The sequence below is a fragment of the Lichenostomus cassidix genome, chromosome 4 (genome assembly GCF_008360975.1).
Source record: "Lichenostomus cassidix isolate B80296 chromosome 4, HeHo_3.0, whole genome shotgun sequence".
NCBI classification, from domain to species: Eukaryota; Metazoa; Chordata; class Aves; order Passeriformes; family Meliphagidae; genus Lichenostomus; species Lichenostomus cassidix.
In genome coordinates this window covers 14965026-14985276 of record NC_139484.1, presented here as the reverse complement: position 1 = coordinate 14985276, position 20251 = coordinate 14965026, and the positions used below count along the sequence as shown (strand labels likewise).

The 20251-nt window shown below is 40.8% G+C and overlaps 1 protein-coding gene across 4 annotated transcripts in view; it reads left to right on the top strand.

Annotated features, from left to right (window-relative positions):
• GRID2 (glutamate ionotropic receptor delta type subunit 2) overlaps positions 1-16775 on the top strand; it is a 673340-nt gene extending 656565 nt beyond the window's left edge. For 2 of the 4 annotated variants that reach the window (XM_085058012.1, XM_085058013.1), the window contains exons 15-16: positions 9796-10036; positions 14075-16775. In XM_085058012.1, coding sequence (XP_084914138.1) covers positions 9796-10036; positions 14075-14497 — 664 coding nt within the window. In that variant the 3' untranslated portion in view covers positions 14498-16775. The other 2 variants (XR_014851598.1, XM_085058014.1) reach the window with 2 other exon arrangements.
• The last annotated feature ends 3476 nt before the right edge of the window (positions 16776-20251 follow it).

Here is a 20251-nt window from a genome sequence, read left to right as displayed (position 1 = left end):
GGTTGTTTCCTTCGACCACAGTTTATCTGCCACAGTGCACAGGAAAACGATGGGCTATGTTTTGTAACATTACACAGGAAATCCTGGCATTGCCCTCTGCCAGTAGTAGTGAACCATGCCAGTCAGCTGTGGCACAGTGTCACAGGACAATGAGCAAGCCCAGCTCAGTGCCCCCTGAGGGAAGCTGCATGGGAAGCTGCTTCATGAGCTGTGTCTACTGGAGAGGGAGTGAAGGGAGAAGGAGGGAAAGGTTCACTTATTTGCTCCTAAGATTCCTCCTCTGAGGTTTGCATGTCAGAAATCGCAAAACTGCAAGTGGGATTAATAATTCTATAAAAGATGTGACAGTAGGTACAATAGTGGAGGGCAAGCGAGCCCTTTATCTGGTCTGGCTGACTATGAAAGATTTTTGCTCCAAGGCATCTGTTGTAATTGAAGATTTGGTTGGTCAAGCTGTAGAATACTTTCTAGGATACAAGTGATGTGTGCTGTCATTGCTATGCAAGCTTGTGTTTCCTTTCTCCTATTCTCCTGAGCTGAATAGAATATAGTCTTCAGGTCAGTAATCAATGTGTGAACAATGTGGACCTACATTTCAGGGGAAAAAAGATATAAGGTGAAAGGCAAAACTTCAGATCTTCCTGCTAGTTCCTTTCTGCTCTGCTTCCTCCAGCAACAAAAGTAATGGTAGGTCTTGATTGTTCTGCATTGTTCCAAAGCACTAAAATACAGAGGAAGAAAAAATTAACATTACACACATGAACAGGTACAGCCATTGCTTATTGAAATGCAGAGGGGACCAGGGGACCTGATTAGGCAAATTTTGTGAGACAAGAATACAGCCAAGCTCTTGATAAACTCCAGCATTACCAGGGAGATGCCTTTATTATCAATATAAACACTCAGTCCTCCTGCAGATTGTTATCCAGATTGAATGGCACTTGGTTCTTATCAAGACACTTCTTCATAACATGGAAATCTCAGGTAGTGTGATCCTTCAAGCAAACACCATGCTGCTTAAAGTCTGATTCCTATCATGCAAAGTAGCCTGCAGCCCCTCAGGACACACACTGCAGTGGAAGGTGGGCAATAAACCATCAGTTATTAACTTTCCTAAACACCGGCAGCTAGCAGGGTTTCTGTGCCAAGCTTTTTCCCCTCTCTGCATTGCTGGTAGCCCTGGGGAGCACGGAAAGGGATTGTGACTGCCAGGAACTTCTCCCGTTGGCAGAAAACTTGCATAAACATAGGTGGCAGCCTGGCATGCTGATGCCTTCCTGAAAGTAATCTCTCAGTCTGCTGAAGAACAGCAAATTCCTACCTTATCTCCCCATACATATGAGCAGCAGGGTTGCAAGAGGCAGTAGCAGCACAGCCCACAGGTTCATGCTGCTCACACCTTGAACAGAGTGCTGTACTCAGGCAGCTTCTTGCTCTCTACTTTATCCTTCATAAACTTCTTTCAGGAGAGGTGGAAACCCTCCTTTGGGAGATGTTAAAAGATCTGAATGCTCATCAAGGTGGAGATCTTTATGATCTCATGTCTTTGAGGAAGTCTTCCCTGATGCAGGTTGGAAGGGAAAGGAGGCACAGCAAGCCCCAAACCAGCCGAGGTGCCCCAAGCAATATTCCCAGGGTGTTCCTCTCAGGCAGATCTGTTAGTAACGTGGGCCAGGCTTGTGTCAAAAGTGTGGTTTGACACACATTTAGCCTGAACACCAGGAGCAGAATTCCTCAAACTTCAAGGTGCAAAATAAGAAATATTATTTTTTTAAAGTATAATCCAATCCACTCTTCAGTGCCTCTGGTAAATTTGGTGGGTACTCTTACAATTTCTGGGCAGAATTGTGGCTTTTCCTTAGGCTTCCCTGGATAGCCTCTATACTGCTGTGTATGTATTCAAAGAGCATTCATTGGTATGATTTGAGAAAGACTTTCAAGAAAGAACATATTTCGGGGGTGTCTCTAGAAATGGTTCCTCTATGAAATGCTTTTGCTTGGGAGAACAAATCAATCTAATGAATTAAATTTTGAAGCAATAATATATCCTATACAATAATCTTAAACATTTTTCCTTTCATTGTCCAAAGGATTGCCTGGAGAGGGCTCTCCTCAGTGTAATGTCAATGTCTTAGGCTGGTTATTGCAGTGTTCATGTACAGATGCAGTGGTTTCAACCCTCAGTGTGTTTAAAACCCTGTATGGGAATGAATCTGGGAAGCTTTCACTACTGTAACCAAGTACCAAGAAGATAAAAGCATTTGAGATATTTTTAAATGTCAGGTTTCAGACACAAAGCGCATTACTGTGATTTGATCTTCAGACTCTGTATTTAACTGTCTAGCCTCTTCTGTTCTATCAGCAACTCTGTTCACCTTAGAGATAAATACAAGCTATTGATTTGGGGTCTCTGTAATCCAAATTATGATATTTAAGTCAAGGTAAACACTATCAAAAAGGCAATTTTGAAGGTTTTGTTTTTAATTTTTAAGATCTTTAAAAAAGTACCGTACCAGCAGTTAAAAACATGAGAGAATCATCAGCCAAATATTTTTGTCATTTTTGCTTAGGTAAATAGCAGATAAATGTCAAATAAGCAAGGGCCACCTAGATCTCTTACTTTAAAAAAGAGCTGTTCTAGACTATCAGTTCAAAGGGCTTAGTGTAGCTCATGTCTTCTGTTTCTCGAAATATAGATGTAGGTAGTTTGTATAAGAATGAGTCTTTGCACTGCCCGAAGCATGACTCGAAGCAAACATGATCATTTCCAGGTTCTTACGCTGAAATGAAAGCTCTTTTCCTCCACCCAATAACCCAAATATCACAGTGTGCTTAAGGATGATGCTGACATTTTCAAAGACCACCCAAGGTGTTGCCTTTCTGATTGCAGATATGCTCAGGGTCTCCATGGGACTTACTGTCTTTTCCTCTCCAGCTCTCTTGCGTCTCTTCGGCTTGCTTTCATTCTGCCTCTTGTCAACTCGTTAGAGTCCAATTTTGATATCAGCAAATACCATATTGTCATAGCTGGAATAAGTGCTTGACTTTTCAAGGTAGCATAAACATATACAATATATAAAAATTGAAGGTCACTATTCACCACAACTCTTAAGGTTAATCACGTTAATAACTTGATTTTTAATGTAATTGCTTCTTAGTGGAAGACAAGGCTTGTGTGTTCATCCAGTGCTAGGTCAGGTTCAGTGAACTAGTTTATTTATCCTTCTCACAGCACATCAGCAGAGGCTCTAAACAGGTTAGTTAAAGTTATTCCTTATGATGTAATTAAAAAATAATTCCTTAAAAGAAATGGCAGATAATTTTAGTATTTCATTGTGATGTTTTCTTAATGAAAACTTTTGGTGTTTGATTTATTGCTTTGTGTCCAAAGAGTCTACGAATGCACTTTAAAATAGCAATTGAGCCTAATAACTGTGTGCATCTCACTCTTGGGAAAAAAGAAAAACAATAACAAAGTCAAACAATAGTGCTTTTTTCGATTGTTTTCTTTTTCCTGCTAAGCAGGAGAGCAGTTATTTACATGGCTTGTTAAGCACAGGGCTTCTCAGCCAGGGGTCAGCTGACAAGTGACAATGGAGGGAATGTTCAGTGAGGTGAGATTTGAGGGAGAAGACATCTAAGAAGTATGCAGTGGCTGAAAGGGCACTTTCCAAGCTTTCCATTTTTGGCCAATGTAGGTGTGCTGTACTGATTCAGAAAAATGCCACTTTTGTCACAGCCTGTCCATAAGGGTTGGGGCTCCCAGGTGTGCTCTGTGTTGCATTCTGCTGCCTGAAAGTTAATGATGAAATTCGTGCTGACTTTGGGTACTGGACTTTCCTGATTTTGTGTGAAATTACCAGTTATTTCAGTTCTGAGAGGAGCTCCTGATTTACTTACATACTGCTTGGGACCTGCAACTCAACTCCTCGAGTTGTATGGATGTAATCATAAAGCCACAATCTCACTCCTGAGTGCCTGCAGTGTCATACAAGCATTCCTGTAGGGGACAGTGTGAAGAGTTTAAGTTCAGGAAGGAGTGCTATCTCCATTCTGTGGCAGTCCCGTGCATCACAGAGGATCTGTGGATCTTGGAGGCAATGTTAGGGCAGTCAGCAAGGTGCCTGTCCCAGTGCAGAGCTGTCCCACTGGAGGGGAGTGCAGCGAAGTCTGCTCAGTTCTTCTGCAGGCTACATGAGCTGTCCCTGCTTTCGGCTTTATGGTAATGAGGGCAAGAGGAAAATTAGGTCCAGGGTGTTCATGTGGTCATGAAGTACTGAATTTTTTATAAAGATTAGTAACCGTCATTTTTCAAGGAATTTTTTAAAGCAGGGCTGGAATGGGGGTAGTGCACAGGAAGCAATGTACCTTGAAAGTACATTTCTTTGTTTTAATAAGGCTGGCGGTGTACCGTGACTCACCATAATGAATTAATTTGGTGTTTACCATAACAGCACTGAGCTTAATGAACTCGTGATATTTATGCAACTGTCTGTAGATGTTCTCTTTTCATTTGGGATTTATAAATAGGTACTAATACTTTTATCACTGCTTTCTCCTGAGCAGGAAAGTTCTTCACAGTGAAAGGCCATTAAAGCTCACTTCTATTTTTCTATATAAAAAGTGAGCAGAAGATCTTTAATAACTTGATTTTTATCTTTATGTAGGTCTCTGAATTGTTACTATGTACTCAGCAAAGCTGCTCAGCTTGAACAAAACTATTGTAGAGGCATCCTTATCAAATTCCACCAGTCATGTAACAAATAGGGTTAATATCTCATTTCTTATTACTGCAGATGCCATTTCATTTAAGGTTAGCCTTCTGCATTTGAAAGAGAGCGTCCATGTAAGTTCAACAGATTTAAGTAAAAAGAAGTTCTCAAAATTGAGCTAAGTGAAACTAATTTATGGGATGCAAGTGATGAGTGCTGCATCTTTGGAAGGTAATGGTTTCTTGCTGAACAAAACAGAAGGTCAGCTGCTTTCTCTCTTTTAATATTGTTTGATATGCAAATCCTTAATGCTGCACAGCAGCTCTGGTTTACTCCTGCTTCTTCTGTCATGTCTAGAAGGCGAGATGCTTATCCTTGTTTCTGTGCACTGACTTCCTACTGACAGCAGCGTGGTGCCGAGCACTGCTGAAGGGCAGATCAGAAGGCAGCCACCTGCCTGCCCTCATGGGCCTCGAGTTAGTTGGGCTTAAATCTGCTTGGAGCCCCTGCCATAAAGCAGGCTTTGCAGCTGGACCCAAGGGCACTGTTTTGCTGGGTTAAGTGGTAGGAATGGGTAGAGAGGGAGCACTGCTTCGTCTAATCTGGCAGCATTTGGCTGGCACCCAAAATTTCCTCTCATGGAGCCCATGACTGGCAGCTCATTAAAAAGCTGGCTTTAAAGTAATCCACACAGAAAACCAGAAAACAGTCTCTTCAAAACCAAACGTTCTCACAGATATCAAGATCTGTAGTCAAAGGAAAGGCTGGTATAGCAATGATCTGTGCTTCCAGCTGCTTTGCTTCTCTTGCAAGTTCTCCTGGCATCACCTCAGTCCACTCACTGCTACCCTCTTTCTCTCACCTCAGGACAATGACTTCTGCCCTACACCTTCCCCCACATCCTTTTTATGGCTGAAATATGATGATATAAATATTATAAATATGATTTATAACATCAAAGTAAAGGCTTTGAGCATCAACATGTGTCTCCCACGAGGCTTCAAGGATGAGGGCAAAATGTGAAAACTCACCAGGTGTCGGTGAGACAGTGAGGTACCACTGGTGGGAGAGGAGATGAAAGGGAATCTCCTCCTTGCCTGTCTCCATTCTTATTTCCCGCTTCCTACCCATGTCTGTCCCACAAGGCAGCAAGCCAGGCCGGGCAGCAGCCCTCCCTCTCTGGCACCACAGCCCTGAGCCAGCCTTCCAGGTGGCACCAGTGAAAGCTGCTCTGCTGCCAAAAGAGCACCCTGCTTTGCCAAAACCTAAAGCTTGCTCAGGGAGATGCAATAGGAGCTGGCACCACTCCAGTTATTGCAGTGAATAAGAAAGGTTTAGGCAGTTGCTTCATTGAAATAAAAAACCCCACAAACTCTTTTTGTGGGTCCCTACCTGTCTGCTTTGATAATTGAAGGATGCTTACAAATTAGCTTAGTTTTATATCTTGCTTGAGGAGGAGGAGCAAATTCTGCATAGTCTTAGTACCAGATTTTTGTTAGAAAAGCTCCAGTGAGATTTTGCCTGAGGAATTTGACTTTTGGTAAGCCACTGTGGAAGTTACTAGAGGTCTTGTCACGGCCTGATCCCATCTGCAAGTACCAAGTCCTCCCAAAGGTGACCCTTGAGAGCCACCCAGGAGCCCCCTTGGAGCCAGCACAAGGGCTGGGACCTTGGCTTGGGCCCCAAAGGCAGAGCCCGCCAGGGCACACAAGCATTTTTACTTTTATTATTTACTTTTTCTTCACCCTTCAACAGTGGGCATTCATTACACAGCTCTGCAAATCTGCTCTCTGCAGCAGTCTGATCTGCTGACTAGAGCCAAACACCTCATCACCTCCTCTGCCTTATCAGTGCCAATGGGGAAGTTATCCCTCTGGACAACATGTTCCTGGTGCAGGAAGCTGATATTCAGTCACCTTTGACATCCCAGAACATGCACTGGCATTTCCAATATCATTGGAAATGACCTGCTCTATCTCTTTCTCACTACTGATAGCTGAGAATAAAATTAGATCAAAAAAAGTGTTGTCACAGAGGTCTCAGTTTTGGAGCATTTGTGACACCTTGCTATCATATTAAGTTGGGATTTTTTATCTGTGGGTATTTTGGAGGAGTAATTAAATTTCACTACCAGCAGCAAAGTATGCAGTTACCAAGTGGAATCCAGCCCTATTCCCATTGATTCATTGGGATTTGTTCACATCCCTGTTAGATCTGGAAACCACAGACAGCTTAGTTTTCTGTGTTTATATCCACAAGACGTCACTTGGCACTGTGAATTCAGAGTCAAATCAGTTAAAGTGCACACAGACATTTTCTTTTGTGCAGCTCAATAAATTTACGTCATTGCCTTGAAAAATGTAACTCCAACAGTTTGCTTGCTAAAGAAAAATACATTAAGACCTGCACTCACTCTATCCATAAGCAAGTTTTAAAGGTCGTGTTTTTTAGACAAATCAGATTATTTCAATATGTAAGCTTTTTAAGGCTAAGGTATTTCAAAACATCAGGAACTCATGCACCCTGCTTATTACTTTCCTCCGGCTTATGTCTTGCAGTATTAATCAGTACTAATAAGTAGGTTCAAAGGAGCCATGGCCATTGAGGAAAAGGTTCAGTTGTAAAAAATCTGGGACTTAGAAGGAGAGGCACTTGCTGGAATTATAGCATTAGAACATCATTATCGTTCGGAGCATTTAGTTAATGCGTTATTACTTCAGTAATTTATTAAATTTGAAAATCGAATAACAAACTGATTGTAGTGTCTGCCACCCAACAGGTACATCTGATTAGCGTATCGGGGAAGCCACCAGGAACTGCAGCAAATCCTCGTATTTTTATGGAAAGAGTGCCATCGTGTGGGAAGCTCCTGCAGCACGCAGGGATCGCAGTGCCCGTGTGCGGCATGCGTGCTTGCAAGGAACATCCCTTCCTCCTGGTTTTCCTGGAATTTCCATAAAAGCACAATTTTCTGTTCTGAAAATGAGCTACAAATATAGAAGGTTTCATAACTAGGAACAGGTCAGAAGTGTTAAATCTCCTTAATATGTTAACTGTTACTTTGGTTCCACAAGTGAGTGAATGCTGAAACAAGGTGTTTCCAAAGCCTAAGAGAAGCAGGATCTCCCTCTTTCTCTGCCTGAAATTAATTTAGTTAGATATTAGTGCTCTTATAATTTCTCTCAATGTGTATTTTATCCCTCAACATCTGTTTGCAGCTGCAATTTTACAAGGCTTCATTATAAGCTTTCCACTTCTTGAGCTTTCCCATGTAATGATACTATTACTATCCCCAATTTCCACTCCTTTATTTTTTTAAATGTTTTCCTTTAAATAATTGAACTTATATGTTCCATCCATAAAGAAAATTGCCAATAATTACCAGGAGTACAATTAGGAATAAATCTCCGTTAAGGAACAAGCCAAAGCTCAGTGTCTTTATGCAAATGTCCTTTGTTAAAAAGATGTCTTGTGTAATCAGGAATTATACTGACAAGTGAAGAATCATTTAATTAATGAGAACAGAGCAATCATTTGGATGGTTCATTCTATTCCTGACTGAATAAAAGAGAGAAAATAGCCCTGCTCAGGGATTAGAGCCGCTGCTGGAAGAAATAAACCCCATGGATGTTGCTCTGTTACTGCCTTGGGTAGATAGTACAGTAATTCCTAAATATAAAAACACATATGTTTGGACTAGGCATTGAAAATTAATTGACTATCACTCCACGAGAACTTATACAAAAGGACTCTGTTTATGCTAACTGCCTTCTCCTGCTCACCTGTCCGAATGGAATATTTGGGCCAAAATACTCACCTAAACCCTAGTACAGGATTCTAGGGCAGTGAGAACCAGGAAAAATGTGAGTTTTTTCCATAAGCACTGCATGCCATGACTGGGAGTAGTGTATGGATTCTGTTCGCAGTTGCAGAGGAGTAATCTGGTCTCCAGACCAGCCCTCTGCTCAGAGCAGGTCCAGTTAGGTTGGTTTGCTCTGGGTCTTTCCCAGTGGGTTTTTGCATATCACCAGGGGTGGTGATGCCATAAATTCTCTGTTTGACCTCTCCCATTCTCCTCTTATCTAGTTGGAATTTCTTATCTTCCAGTTTATCCCTGTTGCATCTCCTTCTGTCACTGGGTCTAATCTGAGCTTCTCTACACACTTCCAGTAGGCAGCTGCAGGCAGCAAGGGCAGAAATCTGCCCACAATCCCCATCCCTCCAAAGCTTCTCTGAACATGGATGGCTCATAACAGCTAATCTGTCTCTTGCAACAAAACAGAGAAACCCAGCTGTTACTCTAGCCATTTCTGGATCCTTAAAAAAAAAAAATCTCCTCAGAAATAAATGAAGTAAATATGAAAATGTTCTTCCAAACAAAATTCTCCTTTCTCAAACTTTTCATCCCACAGGAAATCTCGTTAAATATGTTGTCCTTGCAAGCTGCCCAGTAAGTCTTTGGCCATGGGCTGGGTATGTAGGTTCAAGGACAAGTGAATTCCACAGCAAGGAACCATCCTGTGGAATCACTTTTTAGCAGGTTGCATTCTGACATGAAGCATGACTAGTTTAGGTCATCACTTACTGCAGTAAGATGGATTTCCTCTCTCTCCAAAGCAGCAAAAGTAGATAACCTGATAAAGATCAGTTTACAACAACGTCATGTGTAACCTGTGGTACATCTGAAATGTGTATTCCTTCTGGTTTTTTGGGGTTTTTTTAATTGAAATATCTCTTCTCCAGTGATTAAAATGCAAGATATTGTCAAATATCTAATGCACTATGAAAGTCAGTTGAGAAAATACAGCATATGAAATAAAGCATTTTCATTAAGGTTGTTAAAAGAAGGAAAGAGAGACTTGTGCTTTTCTGTATCTGGAGTGGAACGCATATATCCATATGCTCAGTCTAACAGGCAACCCCATACTTTAGCTTTCTTCTCTGGCTAAATCAGTCTGTCTAGGTTCACCTGCTGCTTGGCTTTCCAAGACACATGGGAAGGTTGCAGGCAGTCAGATTTACATCCTCACACTCAGGTGCTGCTGCCCCACTCTAACCCCTGACCCTGTGCTTTCTCCCCCAGGATTTTGGAGCTGCAGCAGAACGGTGACATGGATGTACTGAAGCATAAATGGTGGCCGAAGAACGGTCAGTGTGATCTTTACTCATCTGTGGATACCAAACAGAAAGGAGGTGCCCTGGACATAAAAAGTTTTGCAGGTGTTTTCTGCATCCTCGCTGCAGGAATTGTCCTATCCTGTTTCATTGCAATGTTGGAAACGTGGTGGAATAAAAGGAAAGGCTCCCGGGTTCCATCAAAAGAGGTATTAGACCCTCCATTTCTCCTGGGGAATTTTCATGCACCCTAATGATTGCTACCTTGACTTTATAGCACTAGAGAGGGTGGGGAATCAAATTCAGAGATACTTCCTTAGCTTCCTGATTTTTTGAGGTAAACGATGTTCCTCAAAATCTTTTTAGCTATTCTTTCTAGAAAAGCTTGAATGAAAATAAATGTATGTTGATGATGTATAAATATGCAACTATTCTGAGTAAAACACAACTGTTACTTGTAGAATAGTACATTATTAATACATCAATATTTAATTCATTATTTCCATTGGTTACAGCTAATTCTCACCAGGTTTCTTGGCTGCTTCTTGAAAAAATACATCCCCTAAGCTCAGTGGCTGAGTCTTTCAAAATATATTTGTGAAGTCTACCCCTTTAATCAGCAGTTAGCTTCTTGAATAAGCTTGTCCCCATTTACAGAAACATTAAGCTCATGAGACTTCTATGAACTTCAGCTTTTGTTATTTCATCTGAAGTCCGGGGAAGCAAGACTACATTAGATTTTTCAGGTTCAGGCCAGACTTATTTCTGAAACCTGCTAAAGGCTTGTTTCAGAAAATCTTGGACAGAGGCCACAGAGAAATATGTTATTTTACACCTGAGATGAGTTTGCTTCTACACCTGCATGTGTAATGCTTTCCTTCCTGTGGTAATCTACCTGTCCCTCTACCAGCCATCTGAGCATAAAGCAACTTTACACCAAATTTCTGATGTTCATAATTAAGCTTTTACCCCTAAAAAATTCTAAAAAGAAATTAGGGACAAAATGATTTATTAAAATATCCATGGAAGCAACACCCAAAGCTGAACCTAAATATAAGCTTTAATGTAGCACTATCAAATATAGCTTTTCTGTCTGTGTAGCTCAGGCACATCTGTGTAGCTTGTGGGGTATTGCTGTTAATTTTTGTGCAGTGGTCTTGCCTTCTCTGCAGTTTCTCCATTGTGTTTATTCCTGCTAATCTAATGCTGTCTAATCAGGCAGGATTAATTACACCACCTAATTAGACAACATTGGCACTGATGTTAAAATACATTTAATCTTTTCTTGCCTGTTTTAATTCCCAAGCTTTTTTTTTTCTTTTTCTTTTTCTTTTTTTTTTTTTTCTTTTTTGTTCAAGATCTGGACCGGACCATTATTAAAAGGAAAAAAAAAAAGGAATCTCTAGTCTTTAAATTGGGTTTTTCATGAATGGAAACCATATAGTTTCACTTGATTATTGTTTACCCAGACTTTCAAAACTTCATACTTTATCTGGTGCAAAACATGAAAATTAATAACAAAGGAAAAGAAAAAACTCCAACACATATTTTATGCAAGTATCATTTTTTCTATATCAATTTTCAAATGCTGAGAAATTCAAGTGTATACTTTCCACAAATGGTATAATTTGGCCTCCTTGATCTTTGTTATATGGTCATTAGTTTAGCATTTAACATTACATCTCAAAGCAAAATGGAAAAGCTTGGCTCAAAACTGAGTTAAACGTGGACGTACGTGCTGAATGTCCCCATTATCCTGGATGTGGGGGTCATTCAGCAAAGAAATACATCTTAACTAACTTTCTTAAAATTCATTTTAGCTTCCATGAAATCCATTGGCTCTTCCAGGCCACTAGTCCAGAATCGGGGGTCAGATTGGGCCAGTTTGTGGTCAGCAAGCCAACCCTTTTTCCTGGTGGCTGCCATCTTGTGCTCCAGAATGCAAGCATTTATACTGAAACAAATTGTCTAATGGTTGCGAAGATAACATTTCGGTCGCGTGCCAGAAGTAACCCATTCACTGATGTCTGCCTGAGTCTGCAGACAGCCTTAAACAGTAGCTCTGAGAGAAGTATGAACCGCCCCAGTAATCTCAATGGGATGTTGACTCTGAAGCCTGATGATAATTTAAATGTGAAAACTGCTGAATATTTCACTACTGATCACACAAGAGAGAAGAGGAAAGATCATATTATGGAGATATGCACAATCTTACTGTGAGTGGGTCTCATTTTGGTGTATCGATTGGGTGGAGATTGGGTTGTGGGCTAAGCATGGGAGATTATCACCGCTTATATATTTTCACTGGTCTGACCCTAGCCCCAAATGCATCTCTGTAAAAGCAAGAGGACTATTTTGAGTAACTCTTAGAGGCTCAGAAACTATGAAATTCAAATATTTTCCTGATTGGCATTTTAAATTATGAAGTGTTTGTATGTTTGTTTTTTATTTTTCAAAAGTAAAAACAAACAAACAAAAACAAAACCAGACAAAAACAAAACAGTAAAATATTTAGGACTGTCCCTCAGAGACATAGTCATGACTTGCACACGCTAATGGAGCCTCTGTATATTTCTATAGCTTCTGATGTGGCCCCAGTTCTCCTGCATCCATATGCAGCTCCAAATTTTTTAGGAGAGAGCGTTTGGTGAATGCGTTTGGATTTGCTGTCACCTGTGTGGTTGTTATGTGCATCCATGTCTATGTCCACCTGTGAATAAACGATAGACAGAAAGCTAAGTCCGAGAAATGAGCACTGCATTTTTTCCTTCCCGTGATGAGCTCAAGCCAAAGCCCTTGTGGTCAGTGATCACCCAGTCCCTGGGAGATCCCTGATACCCTTTTCCCTTCCCCTTTTCCCCTGGTTTTTCCCCCTGTCTCTGCCCTCAGAGGGTACAGTCCTGGAGGGGAGCTGTGTTCGGCGTGGTACCAGCGCAACTGCTCAGTGATCCGTTCTGCTAAGTAGATGAACTCCTGCAGTTTGTTCTAGGTGTGGACTTTTTCAGAGTGCTTGACTTCATTCCTAGGCAAAGGAGGGATCTCAAGCCCATTCGGTATACTAGGAGTTTTGCCATTGATTCAGGGAGCTCTGGATCAAGCCAGTCAATGAATTTCAGTAATCAAGGCTGGAAGTCATCAGTGCACATCTATCGGCTGCCTAATTATCCTCTGTGAGGTCCTAGAGTGTGAGATATTTCTAGTGGCCTGGAAGAGCCAGTAAATTTCACAGAGATTAAGGTAAATTTTAAGGTTAGTTGAAATTGATTTTTCTTGTGAATGAGCTGCACTACTTAGACTGAGGGAATACCCCTCTACATGTGTACTTAATGCTACTTTGAATTAAGCTTTGCAGTTCAGTAGAAATATGTATGTACAAAACAGCTGATTTACTGGGTCACCTAGGACTTTCTCCTCTTTTTAACTTCTGTGCATTTAAATTCTCAATTATAACAAACAAACCTGTTTAATTGAGTTCTCTGGGAAGAGAGATTTAAGAAGGAAAAGGGACAGAGGTAAGAGAAGCGAAGATATAATAAATACATCAGGCTGCCTTCTCTTCTCACCCACAAAAGTATAATTCCATCAGAATAGATGGAATTGCTTCTTTGTAGGTAAGGAGATAATTAATCCCTCTGTTAGCACTGTAATTTAAAATTGCCTGGTGTACTCCTTTCTGTGCAATGTCAATGAGTCACCAGTGCTTGGGGTTTTTCCTCTGTATGTTCAGCTTTTCTATACCACAATTTACATCACAAAGGCAAAAAGGAACCTGAGATTTTTCTAGCCCTTCCTTAAACCTTGAGAGGACGACAAAGATGGCACCCTGATCCCTCAGAGCCTCCCATGTTCACATCCAAATTTAGTTCTCATTGCGGAGCTGGAGAACTGGCATCATTCCAGGCATTTGAGATTTAGCAGTTTACTTTTATTCAGCTGCTACTAGTCTAACCCACCTAGCTCCAAGCTTGGCTTTTCCTGAAAATCTACTGGTGGTGCTTTGAGTTTTGTTGTTTGGATTCAGGGTTTGAAGATAGCTGTGGTGTGAGGGTCTGCCTCAGTTTGGCTTCACCCACCCGGCTTCAGGCGGTGGGAGTGTTTGCTGGTGACATTCAGGACACCGTCAGCCAAGAGCCAGCTCTAGTTGATTGTGCCTTGCGCTTCCTGAGCAGTGCTGATCACCCTGTGAAACTTCAGCCCAGCACAAATGGCGATGGTGAGTGGTGCCTCTTGTTTTTCTCATTCCCCAGGACGACAAGGAGATCGACCTGGAGCACCTCCACAGGCGCGTGAACAGCCTCTGCACAGACGACGACAGTCCCCATAAACAGTTCTCCACCTCTTCGATTGACTTGACCCCGCTGGACATTGACACTTTGCCCACACGCCAGGCACTGGAGCAAATCAGTGACTTCAGGAACACTCACATCACCACAACCACCTTCATTCCAGAGCAGATCCAGACTCTGAGCCGCACGCTGTCCGCTAAAGCCGCCTCGGGGTTCTCCTTCGGCAGCGTGCCCGAGCACCGAACTGGCCCTTTCAGGCACAGGGCGCCCAACGGGGGCTTCTTCAGGAGCCCCATCAAAACAATGTCATCCATCCCTTACCAACCAACTCCTACCCTGGGCCTCAATATCGGTAGCGACCCAGACCGAGGCACCTCCATCTGAGCATCAGAACAAGTTTCTTCACTGTTTCTTATTTAGGACTCCCTTTGCAAGGAGCAGCTGTAATATTGTGGGACTAACATGGATGTAACCTTTCTTCTTTTCCTTATTTTTTGGTTTTGAGGGTTGTGGTTTGGGTTGGGTTTTTGGTTTTTTTAATTTGTTTGGGGGTTATTTTCTGTTCAGGGGTTGTTCTGGGGTTTTTTTCTTTATTTTATTTAAGAATCAAAATTATTAGTAGCAACTCTTCCTCCTCCTCTTCTCTGCTTTCTCAGTCTGGTCTCTTCTGCCTCCCCTTATTATCTGTACTACTTGAATCACTTATTCTTCGGTTTATCACCACGTTAGGTTTTGGTTACTTCAAGCTTTTCATATACTTTAAATATAGGAAACGAGCAGCGATTCACGCATAGGAAAACCCTGAGGATTACTTTACAGAAGGGCATTCGCTCCTCCTCCCCCACCGCCTTTTTTTACTATAATTGCAATAACTTAAGTATTTTTCATGTACTCTGCTGCATCCAGTCAGCGCTCCACTGCTGTGTCCTATTAACTGTGGACCAAAGGCAAACCCTGCAGTTTAAAAAATGGAAAATTTAAAAAAAAAATGCAAAAAGGCAAAAAAAAACCAGAAAAAAAAGGAAAACAAACGAAGTTCAGAGATCATTCAGGCCCCATAATATAATAATGCAATTTTGTAGGATTACAAAAAGCCATTACTATGCCAGTAAAGACTACAGTTAAATCTACTTTTGCACTGCAACAGTGCATATGACCTTTATGTGATTGTACAGTGTTAAAAGTTTTTCTTATGTACAGTAAACTGTATCATATGGCAGAAGCCTCTGTTGTGTTAAATAAATTAGTATCTCATACATATATATATATACATATATACACACAAGTATGTGTATATATATATACATGTATATATAGCTATAAAATGGCAGCCGTTGCTATTGCAATTCATTTAATAAAGCTTTAGTAAAAATGTGTTGTATACAGGAGAGATGTACAGTGCAGGGTGTCTTTTCATTTAGAAAAGACAGGTTGCTTTAATGTTATTCTGACTTGCATCATTTGCCAACAGAGCATATTTTATACTTTTCTATTAGAGCATCCAGGGCAATTTAACATTTGTACCTAGATGTAACTCCTTTGGTTAGGTTTTGCATTGGCTATTGAGCATTCTATAAGGCTAATCTTGATAATTTTCCTTTTAATTAATTAGACAAATGGAACACTCTCTTAGGTATACCATGTTCATGAACTAATATAGCTCTAGAGCAGTTAAACATGGATCAAAGGTTAATAAATCCTTTTCCAAGTCAGCACAGTTGATCAATACAATAATGGCGTTAGTGGAGGAAAAAAAATAAAAGCCCTCAAGCTATACAGATGTGGCCTTAATTATAATCATGTATTGTTCTAAGGGAAAAAAATATGAACAGGCACTCATTTTAACCCTTTCTATGTTAAGTTAGATTTAGAGGAGCTATGTATTTTTTACATTAGTGCCAACTGTATAGAGCAAGAAAAAGAACAGCAGTGAGAGCAAAACCAGTGCCCACTTTGGCACCAGCTTTTTTAAGTAACAAGGTTACCTGTTAGAAACGTAGGAAGAGCTTTCAATTTGTAATCCTTAAACTAAAAATGCGGTTAAGTAGAAAGCAAGCAGTTTATCCTGTGAGGTTTTTTTTGTTTGGTTTTCTTTTTAATGCAACCATACACTTATTTTAATCTAACTCATTCTTTGGCTAAGATTAATAGGAATCAGCCTATGTGATTTGCTTTAGGATAAATTAAAAGGTATATTCTTCAGATCTATTCTATTTTGATGCTAATTCTGTTCTGGGGGAGCATCTTGTACTGTCACTGTTTTTTGTACTAAATCTTCAAATATTGTCTACTGTGTAAGGCAGAACGAATTCTTATCGTGCAAAAGGCCATTTTGTTTCCAGGGTAGCAAGTGTCTAAAAGCATGCACAACTTGCTTCCCCCTTGTAACATTCATGAACTCATCCACACTTCTGAGTAAAAGAAAAAAAAATTTAAAAAAACTTTCTTTCCAACAAGCTACGTAGGGACATACCAGATGTTGCAGTGATTTTAGCTATTAAAAAACCTGTTAACCATGTACGATATTTAAAATAGGCCTATTTTGATGTGTTGCCTATTATACAGATACACAAAACACTTTTTGGAGGCCTCAGTTACAAGTGGCAGAGCTTTCTGTGTATAATTTGTCTAAATAATTTGTCTAATAAAATTGTTTTCTAAACTTGCGTTTCCTCCTGTTCAGTGGCTGAGTGCTGTGAGATTTTCAGCCCATGGCAAGGTAATGTACTCATGGTTTTGCTGCACTGCTGCTGAAGGGTTTTAGCCCACGGAGATGGGATGAGCTCCTCAGGCTGCTGAGAGTCAGCTCAGTGAAGAGCATCTCTGGAAAACACCAGGGTTCTGGTGTTCACCAGACTCTGGTGAACCAAACTCTGGGTTCACCATTCTTATCAATGTCAGGCTTAGATTTCAGGAAACATTTATGAACACCATTTGGGAGAATGAGTTTAGGGTTCCTTAGCACTGACACGTATGGGACATGATCTGTAGAAATACTGCATCCCACCTTCATCTGTTTTAGTATAATGTAGGAATTTTCTTGGAGCATGGCCTTCATTTTTATAGAATCACATTCTGCCGTCTTTATTTGCACAGAGGTTAATCTGCTCTGATACTGGACATATGCTGCCTAAAACAAAAGTTTTTGTGTGAGAGAAGGTAGCCTATATTTCATTCATAATGGTTTTCTCAATTTTTAAGTTTAATATTTTAAACTTAATGACCTAGTCATCAGCAAGCTGTGCAGAATGTACTGCAATAACATCAGTCATGACAATTTAACTTGCAGCATCCAAAGTTTGTCTGCTGGCTTTTTACATTTAGTGTATTTTATTCACTTAAATAATATTTCTGACCTCCTAGAATTTTCTATTAAGCTTAGCAAGTATTCAGGTGATTTGATCTTACAGTTTCAAAAACACATTGGAAGGAGTCCTCAATTCCTTGCCACATGAAAAATAAATCTGAATAGAGATAACTTAAAAATCGAAAGTTAGATTATTGAAAGTGACTGGAGGTTACAATTTACAGATGCCTGTGTAATAATGCCAATAGGCTCCTAAGTCAGTGGGCACTAAAAGCCTAGCAACCAGACACTAGAAGCTTTTATAATCAGGCTACTTTTATTATTTCATAAAAATCAGTGAAGAGACAAGTTCTGTTGACCTTCTATGAGGCAGAGCTATGGCAAACTGAGACTTGACCCTGCAAGCCCTTAGGCACCTTACAGTGCGTCTAGCAGGAGTCCCCTCAGCCACAAGGATTCTAGTTTTAGGCTATTTCTGATGTGTAAATTAACCATAAGCCCTTGGAAAGTGCTGTCTAGCTGGCATCACAAGTCATTCACCCAAACAGATGCATTGTGTCCCTGTCACTCTCACAGACACACCTCTCTAGAGCTCGGTAATTTTAGAGATATGACATCTGTACTCTCTATAATGGGCTACATCAAGGTAAACCCTATGTGACACTTCCCTTTCTTTAAAACAAATTCCAGGGAAGTGATAGTGTTAAAGTCACTTGTCAGTCTTTTACTGCAGCAGAAACACTTGTCAGTCTTTTAAAAGTGTTAAAGACTGGCAAGTGTTTCTGCTGCAGTAGCTCCACTGGAGATAAAAGCCAGCTGTTCAGAAAGATGAGTTGTTTGCATGGTATCTGCAGTTATACGACCTTTTTCAGATACCAGCTACAAACAAAAAGTGAGCAGTGGAAGAAAACATGTTTATCTGATTTCAAAGAATCATCTAGTAAGATGTTTCTATTGACCAACAGTGAAATACCTGGAGATAAATAGTTCTGCTGAGCCAACCAAGTGAATGATTGCAGCCCTGAGTGACACAGCTGCAGCATGACCCCTGTGTTTCCCTTTTGTCATCACAAAAAAAAGTGCCAGGATGGTTTCCCTAAACAAATCAGGTTTTTAAAGTATCTTTTTCTCTTTCTTTCCTGCCTACATAGGATGCTATAAAGCGATGAGAACTCTAAGCTACCTTTCTGTGAACACTCACTGTGTCAGGGCAGCTTACTGGAGGTTAATGCCCTCAAGAAGTTTAATTTCTTGATTCTGCACAAAGCTGATGACATGAAAAGTAAACCAGCTTCCTACATGCATGCTCGCAACTGTAGCTAGTAAATAAAATACGCTCCAGAACAGCAAAGGCATCACACCAACACAGCCCTGCTTTAACCATTTTTCTCTAAGTCCTAATTAATATCTGTGTTTCCTCTTCACTCTGCGTGAGTTATTTTGAAATAAATGTCAAAACCAAATATCTCCCTCTTAATCTGAGTCACAAAGTTTTTGATAAACACTGGGACATGAACAAATGCATCCACGTGTCACATCAACAGCAGTGGGCAACTGTGAAGACATCATCACAATCCATCAGCTTGTCATGTCTCACCCAAGGAGTCATTCCTGAGGTCAGAAATAGAAGCCTCCAAAAGAAGGTTAGAGCAGGGGAAGTGATTCATAGCTGAACAAATTCCTAAACATAAAAATTGTACCAGTGCCCCAGAATTGCAGGAACCAGGAATTTAATTTAAAAATAAAATACTTTTCAAGAGATATAGTTTAACTATACCTCTTGAAAAACAAATTTACTATCTGTCAAGACTTACAAAATCTCTGGGTGCTCTCCAGTCCCATTCATCACAGTGGTGTAATACTTTGTGTGTACTACAGAATCTATTTCTGCAACCTTTGTCAGAAATAAAAAAAACATTACAGCTGGAAAACTCAACTGTCAAGTCATTAGGTACTGTACTTCAGGTCACACGGGAAACTTGAGGCAGAAGGAAGAATTCAGCATCTCAGAACCAGTTCACTGCTGTAAGGGGAAAACCAAATCTTTGTGGGATCAATAACTGCCATTCCAGTGGAAAAAGAAAGCTGCCTGCAGCCCAGCAAGCTCAGGACATCCCTGCACCATCACATCACAGCTCAGTGCTTTGGTAGCTAATTATTCCTACCACCACTAGTAAGGCAAACATTTCTTTCAGTGCAAGATCATTTTTCCCCTTTCTTAAAAAAAAGTAAATGCTTGTGTCCCATTCTTTGTTCCAAGGGGGTGGTGCAGCAACACAAGATGGGATAAGGGACCCCAGAGTGCCAAAACAAAAGATAACAACAGCTTTATTTGCAAATCCAGCTTTCATAATTTTAAGACTGATCCTGCAAATCAAAATAAAGAGTTAAAAGGCAAACCCATTAATTAATAACAGGTTTGGGGGATGCATGAGACAGTCATCAAGCTCCTGAAATAAACACCCAGCTGCAGGTGCTTCCTTAGGTTGCTCTCCTGGCCCCTGCAGCAGCTGATGTGGCAGTAAAGTAAATGACAGCTGTTTGGGGTTTGTGTGGCCAGATTTTGGCAGTGGGACGGCTAGGAGGTTGGATTCTCTGAGAAGCTTCCTCCGTGTCCGAGAGACCCCATGGCAGCCAGCTCCACGAGACAACTAGATGCTGTTAGTGCCTCGGGGACAACAGTTAATAAGGAAAAAGAAGTTAGTGCCCAGGAGCAATGGCCACTAGGAGAGAGGGTGCGAATGCCTGAGAGAAACAGCCCTGCAGACCCCCAGGTGGGTGCAGAAGGGGGAGAAGGAGGAGGTGCTGCAGCCCCTGGAGCAGAGATTCCC